The following is a 16,948-nucleotide window of genomic DNA, read 5'->3' as shown; positions in this document are numbered from 1 at the left end:
ATGGCTCAACTTGGGGAGAATTTGCTTCCATATTCACTCCAGTGGTTATATTAGCAGGATCCAGTTACTTGTGGTTATTGGATTGAGGGACTCAGTTCCTTGCTGGCTATTAGATGGACATCTTCCTTAATTCCTTGCTCTGTAGGCTTCTCCATAGGGCAGCTCAGAGCAAGCAAACAAAAGAGGAAGAGAGAATGAGGAAGCCAGGAGCCAGAATGTTTTTTGACGTCTCATCACTTTTGCCATATTCTCTTTGTTGAAAGGAAGTTCCCAGGTCCGACCCATACTCAAGGGGAGGCAGTTATAAGCGGGTGTGAACACAGACAGGCTGGATCATTGGAGCCATCTTAGATGCTGCCAACCACATGGGCAAAACCAGGGACTGACTCTGCCTAAAACAGAAGTGTTTGACAGATGAATGTTTGTATTCCAGCATTAAGGAAGTTGTACTTGTTTCTTACCTTGCTTGCTCATGTTGAGTGTTGTGCTAAGAAAATTTGAAAAAGTCCTTAGAGGAACCAGAGATCAAATTGCCAACATCCACTGGATCATCGAAAAAGCAAGAGAGTTCCAGAAAAACATCTATTTCTGCTTTATCGACTATGCCAAAGCCTTTGACTGTGTGGATCACAATAAACTGTGGAAAATTCTGAAAGAGATGGGAATACCAGACCACCTGACCTGCCTCTTGAGAAATTTGTATGCAGGTCAGGAAGCAACAGTTAGAACTGGACATGGAACAACAGACTGGTTCCAAATAGGAAAAGGAGTACATCAAAGCTGTATATTGTCGCCCTGTTTATTTACCTTATATGCAGAGTACATCATGAGAAACGCTGGACTGGAAGAAACACAAGCTGGAATCAAGACTGCCGGGAGAAATATCAATAACCTCAGATATGCAGATGACACCACCCTTATGGCAGAAAGTGAAGACGAACTAAAAAGCCTCTTGATGAAAGTGAAAGTAGAGAGTGAAAAAGTTGGCTTAAAGCTCAACATTCAGAAAACGAAGATCATGGCATCCGGTCCCATCACTTCATGGGAAATAGATGGGGAAACAGTGGAAACAGTGTCAGACTTTATTTTTCTGGGCTCCAAAATCACTGCAGATGGTGACTGCAGCCATGAAATTAACAGACACTTACTCCTTGGAAGGAAAGTTATGACCAACCTAGATAGCATATTCAAAAGCAGAGACATTACTTTGCCAACAAAGGTTCGTCTAGTCAAGGCTATGGTTTTTCCTGTGGTCATGTATGGATGTGAGAGTTGGACTGTGAAGAAGGCTGAGCGCTGAAGAATTGATGCTTTTGAACTGTGGTGTTGGAGAAGACTCTTGAGAGTCCCTTGGACTGCAAGGAGATCCAACCAGTCCATTCTGAAGGAGATCAGCCCTGGGATTTCTTTGGAAGGAATGATGCTAAAGCTGAAGCTCCAGTACTTTGGCCACCTCATGCGAAGAGTTGACTCATTGGAAAAGACTCTGATGCTGGGAGGGATTGGGGGCAAGAGGAGAAGGGGACGACAGAGGATGAGATGGCTGGATGGCATCACTGACTCGATGGACGTGAGTCTGAGTGAACTCTGGGAGTTGGTGATAGACAGGGAGGCCTGGCGTGCTGGGATTCATGGGGTGGCAAAGAGTCGGACACGACTGAGCGACTGAACTGAACTGATCTATCAAAAAATACTTATGAAGGTGACAAACGTCCACACTGGAATGTGTCAGTGTAAGGAACTTTTAGGGACAATTTGCAAAGACTCCCTTATATTTAAAATGAGCAAACTATATATGCAAGCACTTTGTTTCTTTAAAAGGAGGAGTCTGAAAGGAGGAAGAAAAATCACAATGTTGGGGGAAAATATTTTAGAAGAGGATTTTTCTTTCCTAAACTAGGCCTGTTGGTCTGGGCCCCGCCCATCTCTGAGGCCCCCTCTCCCCTCACTCAGTGCTTGGCACCTCAAACTGCAACCACATGTGTTTCCTTGCCTGTCAGTAACAGCAGCTTCTCCCCTAACTTCACTTCATTCAGGTCTGTTCTCAAACCTCACCTACATAGAAAGAACTTTCCCGACTACTATCTAAAATATCATTCGCTTACTTTGGTTTTGTTTTTCTTTATAGCAGTTACCACTTTCTGACATGTGTTTGTTTGTTTGTTTACTGCCTGTCACTTCCATTAAGACTTCTATCTCCTGGAAAAGAAAGCCGTTGGCTCTCCTCAATAATGTATGTTGGGTAAATAAAAGAAAAAATAAAATAAAGGCCCATAAAAAACACGACAGAAGAGCCTAACAGAAAGTGGGAGAAAAAAGTGGGAGAAGCATGAGCAATTACAATTTGCCAGATATATGCTAACATAAATTCATGCACTAGAGAATATTTATATTTGTGTGCAACGTGTGACTTATTTTTAAAATGTTCTGAAATAGTTAAATAAGCTAATCTACTTGAAAATACTTAAGACAGAATTTAAATCCGCGCTCACAGCACCGCTACCTTCCAGACGCGTGCCCTAATTTCTCTGACTTTCTCAGGAGACTGAGCGCACCCTCCCTCTTATAAAATGTATTCTTGTCGCTATCTGATTGGCTGTTCCTCCCAGACTCTCCTTTCTCATTGGTTGTTCCCCCAGTCCTTCACTCCTGGATCCAAGCTCTCCATTTGTCTGCTGCAGCAGACCGTGGCTGCAAGCGGCACTTCAGCCAGAGTAGTTCCCCGGTGACGTCAAAGGCGCTGCCTGCCCACATTCCAAGGCATGGGCGGGGACTTCCCGCAGTCCCCGCCTTTGGGCGGAGAGCAAGACTTTTGATTGGATAGGGCGGCGAGGTGAGCATCCGATTGGTCCTCGCCCTGGACGGAGGCGGGATCTTAGCTGCGTCCTGGAGCAGAGCTGAGGAGCCCTGGGGAGTCTCAAAGTTTTGAGTCTGGAGCAGTAGCGGAGAGTGGGTTTATTGAAAGGGGCTTTTCTTGGGATGAGGATTGATCTCCTGCCTTTATTTTGGAGGCACACTCTGGTTTATTCTCCTCAGCCTACGATCTGATCTCTGGACAGTCTGTTTCCTTAGGAGATTCTCAGGTCTCCGAGGACACTGGACCCTTGGCAGTTCTCTCTGAGGCAGAGGAGCGAACGGTTTGCTTCCTAAGTGCATAAGCTACACGCATACGCACGCACACACGGGCACACACACAGGCACATACCCTCACGCGGAGGCGGATCTCGCCCACCGAGGCCGCCCAGTCCGCTCCCCTCCTGCGCTCAGCATCCTCGGCCCAGCGCGCCTCGGACCACCATGGAGGTGCTGGAGAGCGGGGAGCAGAGCGTCCTGCAGTGGGACCGCAAGCTGAGCGAGCTGTCAGAGCCCGGGGAGACCGAGGCTCTCATGTACCACACGGTGAGGACTCGGTGGGCAGGGGAAGGGGCGGCTGGAGAAGGGTAATTGTCATCAAAGGAACAGCTCGGGACCGGGAACTGGGAAGGGAGTATTTGGGGAAGAGCCTGCCCAGAATGGAGCAATCTGGGGAGAGGTGTGGTTTTTCTAGCTGAAAGCCGCTGGCCCTTTAAAATTTTTGATAACAGTAACGACCCTTTGTATTCCTTTAGCAACTTATACTCTTCTCCGAGGGCTTTTCACATCTGCTATTTCATTTCCTATTGCTCCATAAAGCTGGAGAGGAGGTAGATGGTTTGATAATCTGTTTCGTTTGCTACTGATTTTTGTGGGATGCTTTTAAAAAACTGGACAAAACAAAGTAGCAGTTTCTTTCCTTCGCCGTCATATTCTCTCCCTCTCTTCTTTACTTTTTAATTTGTATTTTAAGAAATATACCTCTGTGTATGTGTGTGTGTTTTGAAAAAAGGCCTTCCTTTTAGGAGAAAGACTACTTTATTTGACTCTTCTAACCATGCAGCCAAGAAGTCTGCTTCCTCCTTCTTCAGAGGAAAGATCAGCAAAGGGGTATGGAAAATCTGAGTGCACATTTCGGAAAGGGTTTGGGGAAGGTGGGACAGCTCACCAGTTTCTTGCTCAGCCTTATGCCCCAGCGACCCTTTTGGGCATTAAACTCTCATAGAGCACACACATTTCTTTAAAAGTTTTCAATTTCAACTAAGTGTTTAGTATTAAATTTGCAACATGAAATTTTGTTTACAACAGCCAGCACTGAGACTGTGACTTTATTGTGAGATCTCTTTGTTTCTTTTTTCTTTTTACAAATGCAGAGTTTATGTTGAGAGAGAGAGGGAGAAACACTAATAAAATGAGAAGCTTGGCTGTTTTCCCTTTATGATTCTTTTAGTGGGGTCAGTGCCAGGATATTTGAAACTTGCAAAATGGCCTGCAGGCTCCACCTCTCTGGCCTTGGCCTCTGGCTGACGTTATTTTGGGAAAAGGGAGGAGGGCCTCCCTGTGATTCCCACCAAAGCGTTTGTGGTGGCTGAGAATGGCTTGTTGAAAACAGGCGGAGGGCGGAATGAGAGGGAGTGGAAGCCCATGCTGGGTCAAAAGCCAGATGTGTGGTATGATCTTTTGGGCTGTGCTCGACCAGCCTGCCCTGAGGAGACCATGTAGGCTGCGTTTGGACTGGGGGCCCAGATGTGCTTCCTGTTGCCAGGACAAAACTGAGAGCACATTGGCTCTCAAATATCTTCTGATAATATCTCCAGATGTTTCTCCTGACGTGGGCCACACTTTAACCATGTGCGAGGGGCGGCTCTTTTCTTTTGTCCTCGTGAATACTGTGAAAATGTCTCATCCAGCAGCTGTAATGCTTTGGGTTGTTTTTAGCTGGTGGGGTAATTTATGCACAGGGTCCACATTCCCTTCTTAGGGCCTCAGGACTTGCATTTGTGAGATCTCAGGGTTTGAGATGCTACCTGTGACTGTGGCATTAACTCCAGGTAGACTGCTCAGGCTGGCTCTCACATCTTTATGAACAGTTTAAGGAGTAAAGACCTTACCTTTCTCTTGGTAGTAAGGGCTTAGTTTTTCTCATTGTGATGAAGCAGTGATGGGTGATTATTTTTCTTCTAATTTGATTTTTTTTTCCAATTATTTTTTATGTCTGCCACTTAGGGACTTGTCTCTCTTCTGGGCAGCTCTCATAAAATACCACTTGTCATTGTTGCAAGTCATGACCCAGAAACTGAGTATATGAATTAGTGTTGAAAGATGAGGTTTAGTAGCACAGACGACTAGATTATATTCCTTCTAAACTAAGGGGAGTTTGGCAGAGATTTGAAAATAGATAACTTTCCCATCTGTCTCTTGAACTCTGTTGAGTGTCCAGTTGCAGAGCTGGTTATTATTGCCATTTGTCCATAATGTGAAATGGCCTGACCTCCAAGTGGAAAAAGGGTGGCCTGATTATGCATCCACTCAAAGATTTATTTGTTCTTGCAGTGAATGGCTGTTGAGTAGCTTCTCTGTGCAAAACACTGCTCTAAGCAGTTGTTGTTGTTCACTTGATAGTCATCTTGGAGTCTTTGCGACCCCATGGACTGTGGCACACCTGGCTTCCCTGTCCTTCACTATCTCCAGAGTTTGCTCAAACTCGAGTCCATTGAATCGGTGATGCCATCCTACCATCTCATCCTCTGTCACCCCCTTCTCCTCTTGCCCTCAAGCAGCTGGGGTATATCAGTGAACAAAAAAACCTCAAAATGCTTGACCTTGAGAAACTTACACTCTGTGTGTGTGTTCAAGGAAAGATAAACAATGAAACAATAAGCATATAAGAAGTAAGAGATATGGTATGCCGGACAATGAAGTACTATGGTAAAAGTAAAATGAGAGTGAGGTAAGGGGGATAGAGTGTAAGGGGAATAGAGAGTAAGGTAAGGGGGATAGAGTGAATTGAGTGATCAGAATAAGCCTCCCATACAAAGTGGATCTGAACAGAGGCTTGAAGGAGGAGAGAAGGATCTCAGCAGGTTGAAAAACCAGAGCAAAGGTGCTCAGGTGGGAGTGCATCTGGCATGAGCTTATGGTAACATCACTTTCTGTTTTAGATCCCCCCATTTGGGTCAGTTTTTTCCTTGTAAATGCAGGTTACTCCAGGCAAAGTGCCTGTTTTTGGAAAGGCCCACTGAAACTTTCCAAGTTGAGTAAATTAGGCATCACATAGGGAGTGGAGAGCCTGCAGGGAGGAAAATCGGTAAGGTAATGTAGTTACCATCTATTGAATATTTATCATCTGAAAGGGAGGGCTAGCTTCATAGGCCTGCCACCTGTGCAGTCCCACAGGGCCCCGCAATCTGATGCTATGCTGTCACCATCTTGAAATCCTTAATCATCTTTGAACAAGGGGCTCCACATTTGGATTTTGTATCAGGTCCCATAGATTGTGTAGCTAGTTCTGATGAAAGGCATTGTACTTAGTGCTTTACAAAAATGATATCTCAATGGAACTTCCCTGTCAGTCCAGTCGTTAAGAATTCCTGCTTCCACTGCAGGGGCATGGGTTTGATCCCTGGACTGGGAACTCAGATCCTGCACGCCCTGCGTTGTGGCAAAAAACAAAAAAAAAACTTTCAATGTTCTAATGAAGGAGTTGTTTTACGGATTAAAAAACTTTGGCTTAATGAGTTTAAGCAAATTGGTAAAGGTCATTTAAACTCAAGTCTGCCTGCCTCTAGTGCCCAAACTCTTGCCCACTGTGTTATATGAATGAAGGATCTAGACTTAAAAGGAACTGAGTCAGGGAATGGGAAAGGATATTTGGGGAGTCAGAAATTGCTGAGTCTGAAAGCAGCTAATATTTAACCAAGGTGGCAGTGCAGCCACCAGCCCTTCTTAGCGTGATTACTCTTTTGCTCCAAATAGGGATTTATCTACTACATGCATGATTGCTGCTGTCTGTTTGGCAAAACTGTCACCTACCTGATTTTCAAAACATAGAAGTTGCCGGAGGCTGGGATTGTCACATCTCCCAGGCACCTTCTCTGAACCATCAGGCGCAATGAAAGGCGTGCATAGACAGACTGAATTTGGAATTGCTCATTAGATCCTGAATTATTAGAGCCTTGCAGTTCCTCTTGAAGCTTACAAATTAGTTCCCGTACAGATGATGAGATATAATTTTAAATCAGTGAGTACTTCTTTTGGATACAGGCTAAAAGTGATTTCATAAAAGATGGCAGCTATGAAAATGAGGAGTGTGTATTTTCAAATCATTGTAAGACACCTTGTCAAATTCCCCTCAGCCTGCCGGAGTATTGGACATTTCTAATGTTGATGTTGTGTTTCCTCTAAGATTCTGTGCAGATTACACTTCTGGGAATTTACTGTGGGATTTTGCAATTTAAAGAGCAAAACAGTCTATAAATCTTATTTGTGTATATTATTATATGCACTGACTAAATCTGGGATATAGTCCCTTGGACAGCACGGAGATCAAACCAGTCAATCCTAAAGGAGATCAGCCCTGACTATTCATTGGAAGGACTGATGCTGAAGCTTCAATATTTTGACCACCTGATACAGAGCTGACTCATTGGAAAAGATGCTGATGTTGGGAAAGATTGAGGGCAGAAGGAGAAGTGGGTGACAGAGGATGAGATGGTTGGATGGCATCACCGACTCAATGGACATGAGCTGGAGCAAACTCCGGGAGATAGTGAAGGACAGGAAAGCTTGGCATGCTGCAGTTCGTGGGGTCGAAAAGAGTTGGACATGACTTAGCAACTGAATAGCAACAACAATATCTGGGAGGAAGCTTAAGAAACATAATTAATGATTTTCTAGTAAGGTGACTTGAGAGACTAGAGGTCAAGAGAGGGAGGGAGAGAGAGGGAGTTGTTTTCACACCGTTCTTTTCGTACTGTTCAAGTTTTTACCTCCTGAAAGTATTTAGGGATTGAATAATGACAACATAAAGGCACCACAGAAAACTGGACTAGAGGTGATTTTAGCCTCCATTTCCTTGTAGGGCTGGGGATCTGATGCTCGCTTAACACCAGCAGAGTCCGGGGAGGCCTTGGGTACTGAATAGAGGAAGCAGGAGTGCTCGGGGGAAGAAGGGCTTTGAGGCTGGAAGATTAGCAGTGGATTTGTGAATGATACTTCATGCTCCTGGTATCTTCTTATGGCTCAGTTTAGCGATCTGAAAAACAGGGATTTTATCAATGTTTACAATGATTTTTTTTTAAAGGTATACAGTTGGAACTACCAAGTGTTTGCAAAGATAATGACAGAGGTTCTGCTTGGTATTTTATTTTATCTTACTGAGATATTTCTGAGCTTCCCTGGTGGCTCAGTGGTAAAGAATCTGCTTGCCAATGCAAGACTCGCGAGATCAATCAGTGGATTGGGATGATCCCCCGGAGAAGGGCATGGCAACCCACTCCAGTATTCTTGCCTGGAGAATTCCATGGACAGAGCAGCCTGGAAGGCTCGGATCCATTGGGTCACAGAGTCAGACGCAGCTTACTGCCTAAACAACTACAACAAAATAGTCGATTTACAATGTTGTGTTAGTTTCAGCTATACAGCACAGAGATTTATTTATATACATATATAATTTTTTTCTTTTTCAGATTCTTTTTTCTTATAGGTTATTACAAAATACTGAGTATAGTTTCCCATGCTATAAGTAGATACACACTACTGATTTATTTATAGTAGTGTGTATCTGTTAATTCCAACCTCCTACTTTAGTTCTGCTCATTTTAAATGCTAAATTTGTGTAAATCCAGTCCTTTGTAGAATTATTTAGTGGTTATACTGCTTAAATTTTATATCCAGTTGGTTCTTAAAGTTAAATGACTGAGCCCATCAGATATGTGTACCACATCTTCTTTATTCATTCATCTGTCGATGGCCATCTACCTTGCTTCTATGACCTGGCTATTGTGATACAGCTAATTCACTTTGTTGTACAACAGAAACTAATTCAACGTTGTAAACAATTATAATCCAATAAAAGAAAGACTGAGCCCAGAGGGTGGTAGGTGGGGAGTGAGTTAAGAGGAGGGTCCTTCTGCCTGGGGTGAGAATGTGAGGCCTTCGGGCTTCCACAGCCACAGTGACTGCTGGAAGGCAGATGCTGATCTCAGAGGCTGGTGCTTTCCCCTTCCTTTTGGTGGCCCAGAGACTTGATAGGGCTCCAGTGGGATATGGGGGCTTTTGCTGTGATGTTCATCTCCAGCTGTTGGTCCCTGGCCAGATTCTGTGTGAGACTCTGGGTCCTCATGAGTGAGAAGTCATGACTTCTGGTTGCATGACCTCCACCAGCTGAATAAAGGTAATGAATTCCAGTAGGAGACAGAATTGTGAAGTCAGTAGATTATGTCTTGGAGGCCCTAAGTCACCTTTCTTCACCTTCACTCCTTTTGTGTTTCCCTCACTTCTTGGACCCCAAGTGCTTGCTGTAATGGTGTTCCCTTTTCAGCCCCTTCTCTTTAATTTTGCTCTCAGGAAAGATTTGATAAGCTTAACACTAAAAATATTAATATTTATAATACTTAACACATGACCCTCTAAGTGGGCATTTATATTTAACAATAATTATTTCAGATTAAAAGGGTGAATCTCTAAATGCAGAACCCAAGGCAATAACCAGGTAGTGGTGGTGGGGAGAAGTATTTGGGGAATTCCCTCCCCAAGGCAGCCTTGCATTGTATTACTGATTTAGTGATGATTTAAAGAATTTTCATTGACATGGTGAAAAGTCTTTGACTCAAATATATTATTTCCTACAAAGTTGTTCTCATGGGGTTGACATGGGTTGGGGGAAGGTGGGTTTGGACACGGTTCTGGAAGATGAGAGGGCAATGATGAGTTTTGTACTTGTCTGTCTTGAGAGATCCCTGAGTGATAATCTTCTCTCGAACTCTGATGTGAAGTTGCTCTGGCAGGAGAAATTAGGCCTTGCATCTAGATTAATAATCAAATTAAAGGACAATGCTTGCAGCTGTGAGCAACTGAAAATTGATTCAGATTGCTTACATAATGAAAGTGAAAGTGAAAGTTGCTCGGTTGAATCTGACTCCATGGGCTATACAGTTCATGGAATTCTCCAGGCCAGAATACTGGAGTGGGTAGGCTTTCCCTTCGCCAGGGGATCTTCTCAACCCAGGGATCGAACCCAGGTCTCCTGTATTGCAGGAGGATACTTTACCAGCTGAGCTGCCACCATTTCCTACATAATAAGTGAATTATTATGTTCTGTTACAAGACGCCTAAAACTATAGCTACATGTTTGGCTGATTCATGAGCTCCTCAGTGTCACTGTGAACCTAGATTCCATCTCCAGGTTCCAGCTTCAAGTTGTTGGGGACCAGAAAGCAACTCATACCCATATGGGTCTCAAGTATTCAAGATGACAATATCCAGAGGAAGAAGAGTGGTAGTGCCTTGCCTGTGTCCGTTTTTAGGATGGAAGAAACTTTTCAGAAGCCCACCAGCTGATTTCTCTTTAAGCTTTATTATCAAGGATTGGGTGACATCATCATTTCTAAATCCCAATGGCTAGAAAGGGATTTACCTGATTGGTTTAGACTCAACCAGCATGACCATGTGTAACAATCATTGCTAAAATAGTCTGAGTTGCTAGACCTTTCCTTCATGAAAAGGTGTGTTCCTTTAGCCAATGGTTGTTTTTCTCATAAAGATGGGCTAGCAAATGTAAGAAGTTTTGAGACATTTAAAAATGAAATTGCTCTGCATGCATGGGTTTTCCAGGTGGCTCAGTGGTAAAGAATGTGCCTGCCAATGCAGGAGACTCACGTTTGATCCCTGGGTCAGAAAGATCCCTTGGAGAAGGAAATGACAACCCATTCTTGTATGCTTGCCTGGGAAATCTCATGGACAGAGGAACCTGGTAGGCTATAGTCCATTGAGTTGTGAAAGAGTCGGATACAACTTAGCAACTAAACTGCAATGCATGCAAAGGCTGTCATGGAGAGGGTATTGCTGTGTTCCAACTCACAAATGAAGACATGTAGAATTACCTATATTATCTGAACTCGTTGTATCATGGTTAAATAGCAGGGCTGGAAGTAACTAGCTGAGCCTTGATCACGATCACCATGCAGGACAAGAATGACTTATTCTGTTTTAGGTCCACGTAACCTCATCTCTGCAGGCAGAAAGCTGGATGTGTTTTTCTAAAGAAGTTGTTTTTTCCACTTGCATATGGCTGTTCAAACAGGGATAAGGTCAGAGTGTGCTTGTTTGCAGCTTAAACTGCCTGCCTCAGCCTGGCATAGCTCTGAGCTCTCTGTGGACTGTCTTGGGGCAAATGGCCTAAGGCCTTGGATGGGCATTTGATAGGATTGAGGGCCTATGGCTGCACTGTGTCTGAATTGCCCAAGTGAGTGAGTTTATGAATGAAGGAGTAGTGTTTACATTCCCTACCTCAGCAGAGGCAAGACTGAAAGGAAATGGTGAAATCCATTATTGGTGTCAGCCTTGAGTATATCCCCCCACGTGGCTCACCACATGCCCTTCACGGCTCTTTCAAGTGAAGTACCACGTGACCTCATTTTTTCCCTGAATGGAAGTGTCTGGGTTACTCATAAAGCACTTAGGAGGTGATGGCCCATTTATCTGGGAAGAATCTGAGGCCTTGAACCAAAATGAGAGATGCTTAGCTGTAACACAAGTTCCTTGAAGGCAGGGGACATGACTGTTTTTTCTCTGCTCCCGAACTGATGCTGAAATTGACGCTCTAGTACTTTGGCCACCTAATGTGAAGAGCCGGCCCATTGGAAAAGGCCCTGATGCTGGGAAAGATTGAGGGCAAGAAGAGAAGGAGGCGGCAGAGGATGAGATGGTTGGATGGCATCCCTGACACGAGGGACATGAGTTTGAGCAAACGCCTCAGTAGTGAGGAGTGAAGGACAGGGAAGCCTGGCGTGCTGCAGTCCACAGGGTCACATCACAAAGATTGGGACATGACTTAGTGACTGAACAACCACCACCACCAAGTTCACGATGCTCAGAGATGTGTAATACTTGTTTAACACACTGTTTCATAGAGGGAGGCAGTCTTGGAGAAGCTCGGTGGCCTTGGTCTCTTCTGTTAATGTATTTTTTTAAAACTCTGGATGCTTGTTAAAGCCTCTGCAAGTCTGAAAACTTAATATGAAAGTGAGTTGGGTAGTTTGATGTCAATAACTTTTCTTGTTTAGTTTTGAGAACAAGATGGGAGGGGGCGTGATTGTGTAACAGCCCCAGTTTCCACTAGAGTTGAAGGCAGCATTGTGGAAAAGATAGGCCTTTGAGCCAGGCAGATTTGGAATCCAGGGCCACTGTGTCTGGTGACCATGGGCAAGTTCCCTCTCCTCTTTGGGGCTCAGGTTCTTCCCGTGTATCTGCCAGGCCCATAGTGGGCACACTTTTTCACCCTCTCCCCAAAGTCAAATGTCTTTTTTTCTGGGGAGGACGTGTTCCCATCTCAGGAGTCTGACATCATTCAGGATGCTCAGGGACCTGTAATTATTCCCTCTCACGCATTTTCATTTCCTCTCCTCCTCAGTTTCTGCCTTCTGCTGTAAACACAGGCCTCTGCCTTGAACACATGTTTGCCAGATGCTACTGCCCCTCCTTCCTCTGCTCAGTTTTTCTCTCTTGTTACTGCCAGGTTTTCTCAGACAATAGCTGCAGTCTCCACTTCCTCACTTTTTACTTCGGCCTCCTGTAGGTTCTGGTTCCAACTGCTGCCTCAGGGGTCTCCAGCTTCTCTTTGCTCGATCCACTAATCTTTGCTCCATCCCTACCTGCAAGGCTTCATGGAGATGTTTGGCAGTATTGGCTGACCGCATGGTCATCTTGTAACTCATTTTTGCTTTGGCTTTGGTGACACCTGGAATGCTTCATGTGTCCTCCTTTGCCGGCTGCCTAACCATCTATTAAATGAGAGTGTTTGGTACTTGATCTTTTGTGCTCTCTTGGGCTCCTCTATCAGCTTCAGTACAGCTGGTCTCAGATCTTTACATCTGTTAGTTGTCAGTGGATGGAACCTGGGAGATCTTTGGAATATGACCCAAGATTCTTCTGGGCCATCATGAGCTGTTGAGTAGCTCTGGCTGGATGACTTTTGAATCTTCCTGATGTGGTACTTTGAGAAGAGCTGGGAACACTTTGATCTCCCTGATCACTGCACCCCTGTGATCTTAGGGGATGTTTACTGACCCAACTCTACTGCAGGGTAAACCCATGAGAGGCTCACAAGTCACTGCTGGGACCCAGCTGTTTCTCAAGTCAGTGTCACCCATTAGATGCAGGTTGGGGTGGGCTTGTGCTTATTCAGCTTGGGAAGCCCTTTGTGGTGTTCCACAGTGGTATGTCTAATTTTTTTCTGGGACTAAGTGGAAGGTCCATGTGAAAGTCAGACATCACCTCTTGGATCATGTGCCATTGATCCCTTGGGTGTGTGTAGCTGCTGTCGAGCCCAGTTACAGTTGCCCTGTGTTGAATTGCCTGCCTTTGAGTTGCTCTGTTCTTGTGTCATTTATTTATCTAAATTTTATTGACATTATTGAAGAGCTTTTAGAGAGTTGAGATGGGTTACTCTGAGCTACTCAAACGTCTATGCCTGCTTCTTCTTAGAAGTATCTTGGAAGAGAGTTTTTCTTTGGTAAAACTCACTATAGTACAAGTTACTTCACATCCTCCTCCTTGGTTTATGCTGCTCTAAAATGCAGCGTTTGTATTATGGTCCCAGAGGTTCCTTTTAACTCCACCACTGTTCTGTGCTGAGTATCATGCTCCCACTCTTGATCTTTAAAAAAAATGGGTGATTTAAAACACCAACAACAAAGTTCAGTTGATTGCTTCTTTCATTTGGGTAACTCGGTGGATATAGTTTTGCATTTCATAGCTTATGTCTTCTGACCTAAAAACCTTGCCTCAGTAAAATTCAGACAAAATAAAGAATGGAAAAACAGAGAGGCACAGAGGTAGGAACATTTTTTTTTAACATCAGAAACACACACACACACAAAACCCTCTTCAGACTTCTTGGCAAGTAAGAGGAGTCTGGGGAAAAAAAGCCCTACAAACAGTTTTCTAGTCGTCTGAGTGGAAAATCTTGTTTTTTTTTTTTAAATAACATTTCATAGCTTGGAAATGTTTGAATAGTTTTTGTTTAAAGGGAAATTCCTTTTGGCTGAGAAAGAGCCTGCAGGATTCAAACTGATAGGGCTATGTTTTTAGAAAACTTGGAGGAAACAAGGATTCGTGATGAAAATGCTTTTTCACCGGCCAATTGTGATAAACAGAAATTTAAATCCAAGGTTACCAGTCATAGCATTTGAAAGGTTCAGCCATTAACTCCTTCCTTCCCTTTGCTTCCTGTCTGTACATCCTGGGGAAACATCTCTCATTGCTGGTCCTTCCTAAAGGAACTTAGTGAACTGCTTTTCTAAACCTGTGTGTTCTAGGCAAGGAGGGTATGCATTCTTGGCCTCATGGTTCTCCCAGCCAGTGAAAAGGAAGATATGTAAATAAGTTATTAAATCGTAAGTCATTGAATATCTGGTGTATGCTTTAAAGCTGTATTCAAAGTCTTTCTGGAGCACACAGGGTACAGTAACAGATCTGAAGGAGATGAAGAGTTGGAGAGCCTCTCATGAAAAAGATGGTATTTGCATTGGGTCCTGAAGTATAAATAGGACTTCTCTGGGCCATAGGAATAGTAGGTACAGAGTAGGACTGTATAAAATGTCATAGCTGATTCTGTGAATTCCAAGTAGTTTTTTTGTCATTTCAGGTAGGGTGTTCTGTGGGGAGTGTTGGGAGATAAGGATAAGATCATACAAAGTTGGCCTGCTTTGTTAACCCATTTGGATATTCTTTTGTGGGCTGCAGGGTAGGAAGCTCTTAAGACTTTTAACAAAAAGAAGAGGGGAAGAAATGTGTCTTCGCAAGGAAACCCTAGTGGTTATAAAGGATGGATTGGAGGGGAGAATTGGTGGCAGCAAGATGATCTGCTGGCTGGTTATGTCATCCTTGAAAGTAGGACAGGGCACAGGGGGGCCTTGCGCCATGGGGAGCAGCAAACGGATGCAAGAGAAGGTCAGGAGCTGGATGTAGGGACCTGGTGGCAGTGGGGCATGACGGGATATGGGAGACATCCTGTTAGCTTTTTGTTTGTTGTGCTGCACAGCATTCTGGAGCTTAGTTCCCCTACCAGGGATTGAACTCATGTCCCCAGCAGTGGAAGCTCAGAGTCTCAACCACTGAACTGCCAGGGAAGTCCCAACGTCCTGTTTTCTGATGTAGCAGACAGAGTTGATGGTGCTGCTCTTGGTGGAGGAAGGACAAGTTTGGTGGGGAAGATGATGAGTTGAGTTTTAGACATGGCGATCTGATGTGTTGGAACATTCAGGAGAGATATCTAAACGGCGTTTGGAAACATGGGTCTGGAGTTCTAGAGAAAGGTCTGGTGATGCACATTTGGGTGTTATGAGTCTCATGGGGGAGAAGTGAAGCCAGTAGTCCAGGGAGATCAGGCAGAGAGTGAAGAGTAGGAAAGCCGGGCTGAGAATGCAGCCCTGGGGACCTGGGGAGGGTTAGCAGAAGAAGAAGAGAAATCTGCAGATGGAACACAGAAGGAATCAGCAGAAAAAGTGGAGAAAATCCAGGAAAATCTCATCGCAGGATCCAAAAGAGGGGAGGGTGGCTACAGAGTGGTCAAGATAAAGAAGGACTGTGTGCTCTTCAGCTGCCTGCCAAGCCCTGGACCACTGTGTGGTGTCAGCTCAGGGTGGGACTGTGTCTGGAGTCGCTGAGGCCCCGGGGGTCTATACCTGTGGGCGGCTCCGTGGCTTTGTGCCGATGGAGTGGAGGCCGTGCTGCCAGCCAAGAGCAGACACTGCCGAAGGGCGGGCGCTGGGAGTAAATATATGTGGTGGATAATCTGTACAACAGTGCCTCTTTCTTTCCCTTTGTTTTTGTAAATTTCATCCTCAAAATTAGCCTTGGAGACTGTCCTGGTGCCTGTGCAGTATTGTGAACATCCTCTCTTCATTCTTCTCTTCTGACTGAATCCCTGTATTCCTGACATCTTTCTCTTGCTGGGGTCCCTTGTGCATCTGTCATCTACGGATCTCAGGCTTTGGGGTATATAGAAGGAGGGTTTTCTGGACTTGTGATATCTGTGTAAGAGGGTTAACAACTGCAACATTAGTTGCTCAGTCATGTCCAACTCTTGGGCTTCCCTGGTGGTTCAGCTGGTAAAGAATCCATATGCATTGCAGGAGACCTGGGTTTGATTCCCGGGTTTGGAACATCCCCAGGATAATGGAAAGGCTACCCACTCCAGTATTCTGGCCTAGAGAACAACAGTCCATTGGATCACAAAGAGTTGGACACGACTGAGCAACTTTCATTTCACTTCATCCAACTCTTGGTAATCCCATGGACCGTAGCCCGATAGTCTCCCCAGTCCATGGAATTTCTCAGGCAAGAATGCTAGAGTGTGTTGCCATTCCCTTCTCCAGGGGATCCTCCCCACCCAGGGATCAAACCCAAGCCTCCTGCATTGCAGCCACGAGGGACTCAGAGAGTTGAAATTTATCAACTGCCTGTGAAGTTTGAGCATTTTCCTTTCTATATATCTGCTGATTCTTCGAAATGACGAAGTATCACATGGACCCAGTAGTTGCCAAAGACGAGTTTGATCACAGAGACATCAACATTATTCACATGGTAGAAAAATACAAAAAAACCAAATTGGCCCCACTTTTAATGACATAGTAACAGGGGGAAGGTGAGGACAAGTGGTTTTTGTAATAAATGTATGAACCCAAGGGCTTTCCAGTGAAAGGGACATTAAAATAAATGACGCTGCTTCAAAGAAAACGTGCAGCTCCAAGCAGTGCCTGTTGGTTCAGGACCTACAAGGAGGACTCTGGGTGGGGGATATCCTTCAGTCCTCCCCATGCCCCCTGCGTGCTGTGGCTCAATGCTGCCTTTACTGTCTGCTGCCCTGTGTCCA

The 16,948-nt window shown here is 44.7% G+C and overlaps 1 protein-coding gene across 1 annotated transcript in view; it reads left to right on the top strand.

Annotated features, from left to right (window-relative positions):
- The first annotated feature begins 2,865 nt into the window (after positions 1-2,865).
- Positions 2,866-16,948, top strand: part of CREB3L2 (cAMP responsive element binding protein 3 like 2) — a 128,272-nt gene continuing 114,189 nt past the window's right edge. Inside the window, exon 1 of the mRNA XM_061414833.1 lies at positions 2,866-3,399. Coding sequence (XP_061270817.1) covers positions 3,298-3,399 — 102 coding nt within the window. The 5' untranslated portion in view covers positions 2,866-3,297. The remainder of the gene's footprint in view (positions 3,400-16,948) is intronic.

The sequence above is a fragment of the Bos javanicus genome, chromosome 4, assembly GCF_032452875.1.
Source record: "Bos javanicus breed banteng chromosome 4, ARS-OSU_banteng_1.0, whole genome shotgun sequence".
Taxonomy (NCBI): domain Eukaryota; kingdom Metazoa; phylum Chordata; class Mammalia; order Artiodactyla; family Bovidae; genus Bos; species Bos javanicus.
Note: the sequence above shows the minus strand (reverse complement) of the source record. Positions and strands in the feature narration are given on the sequence as shown.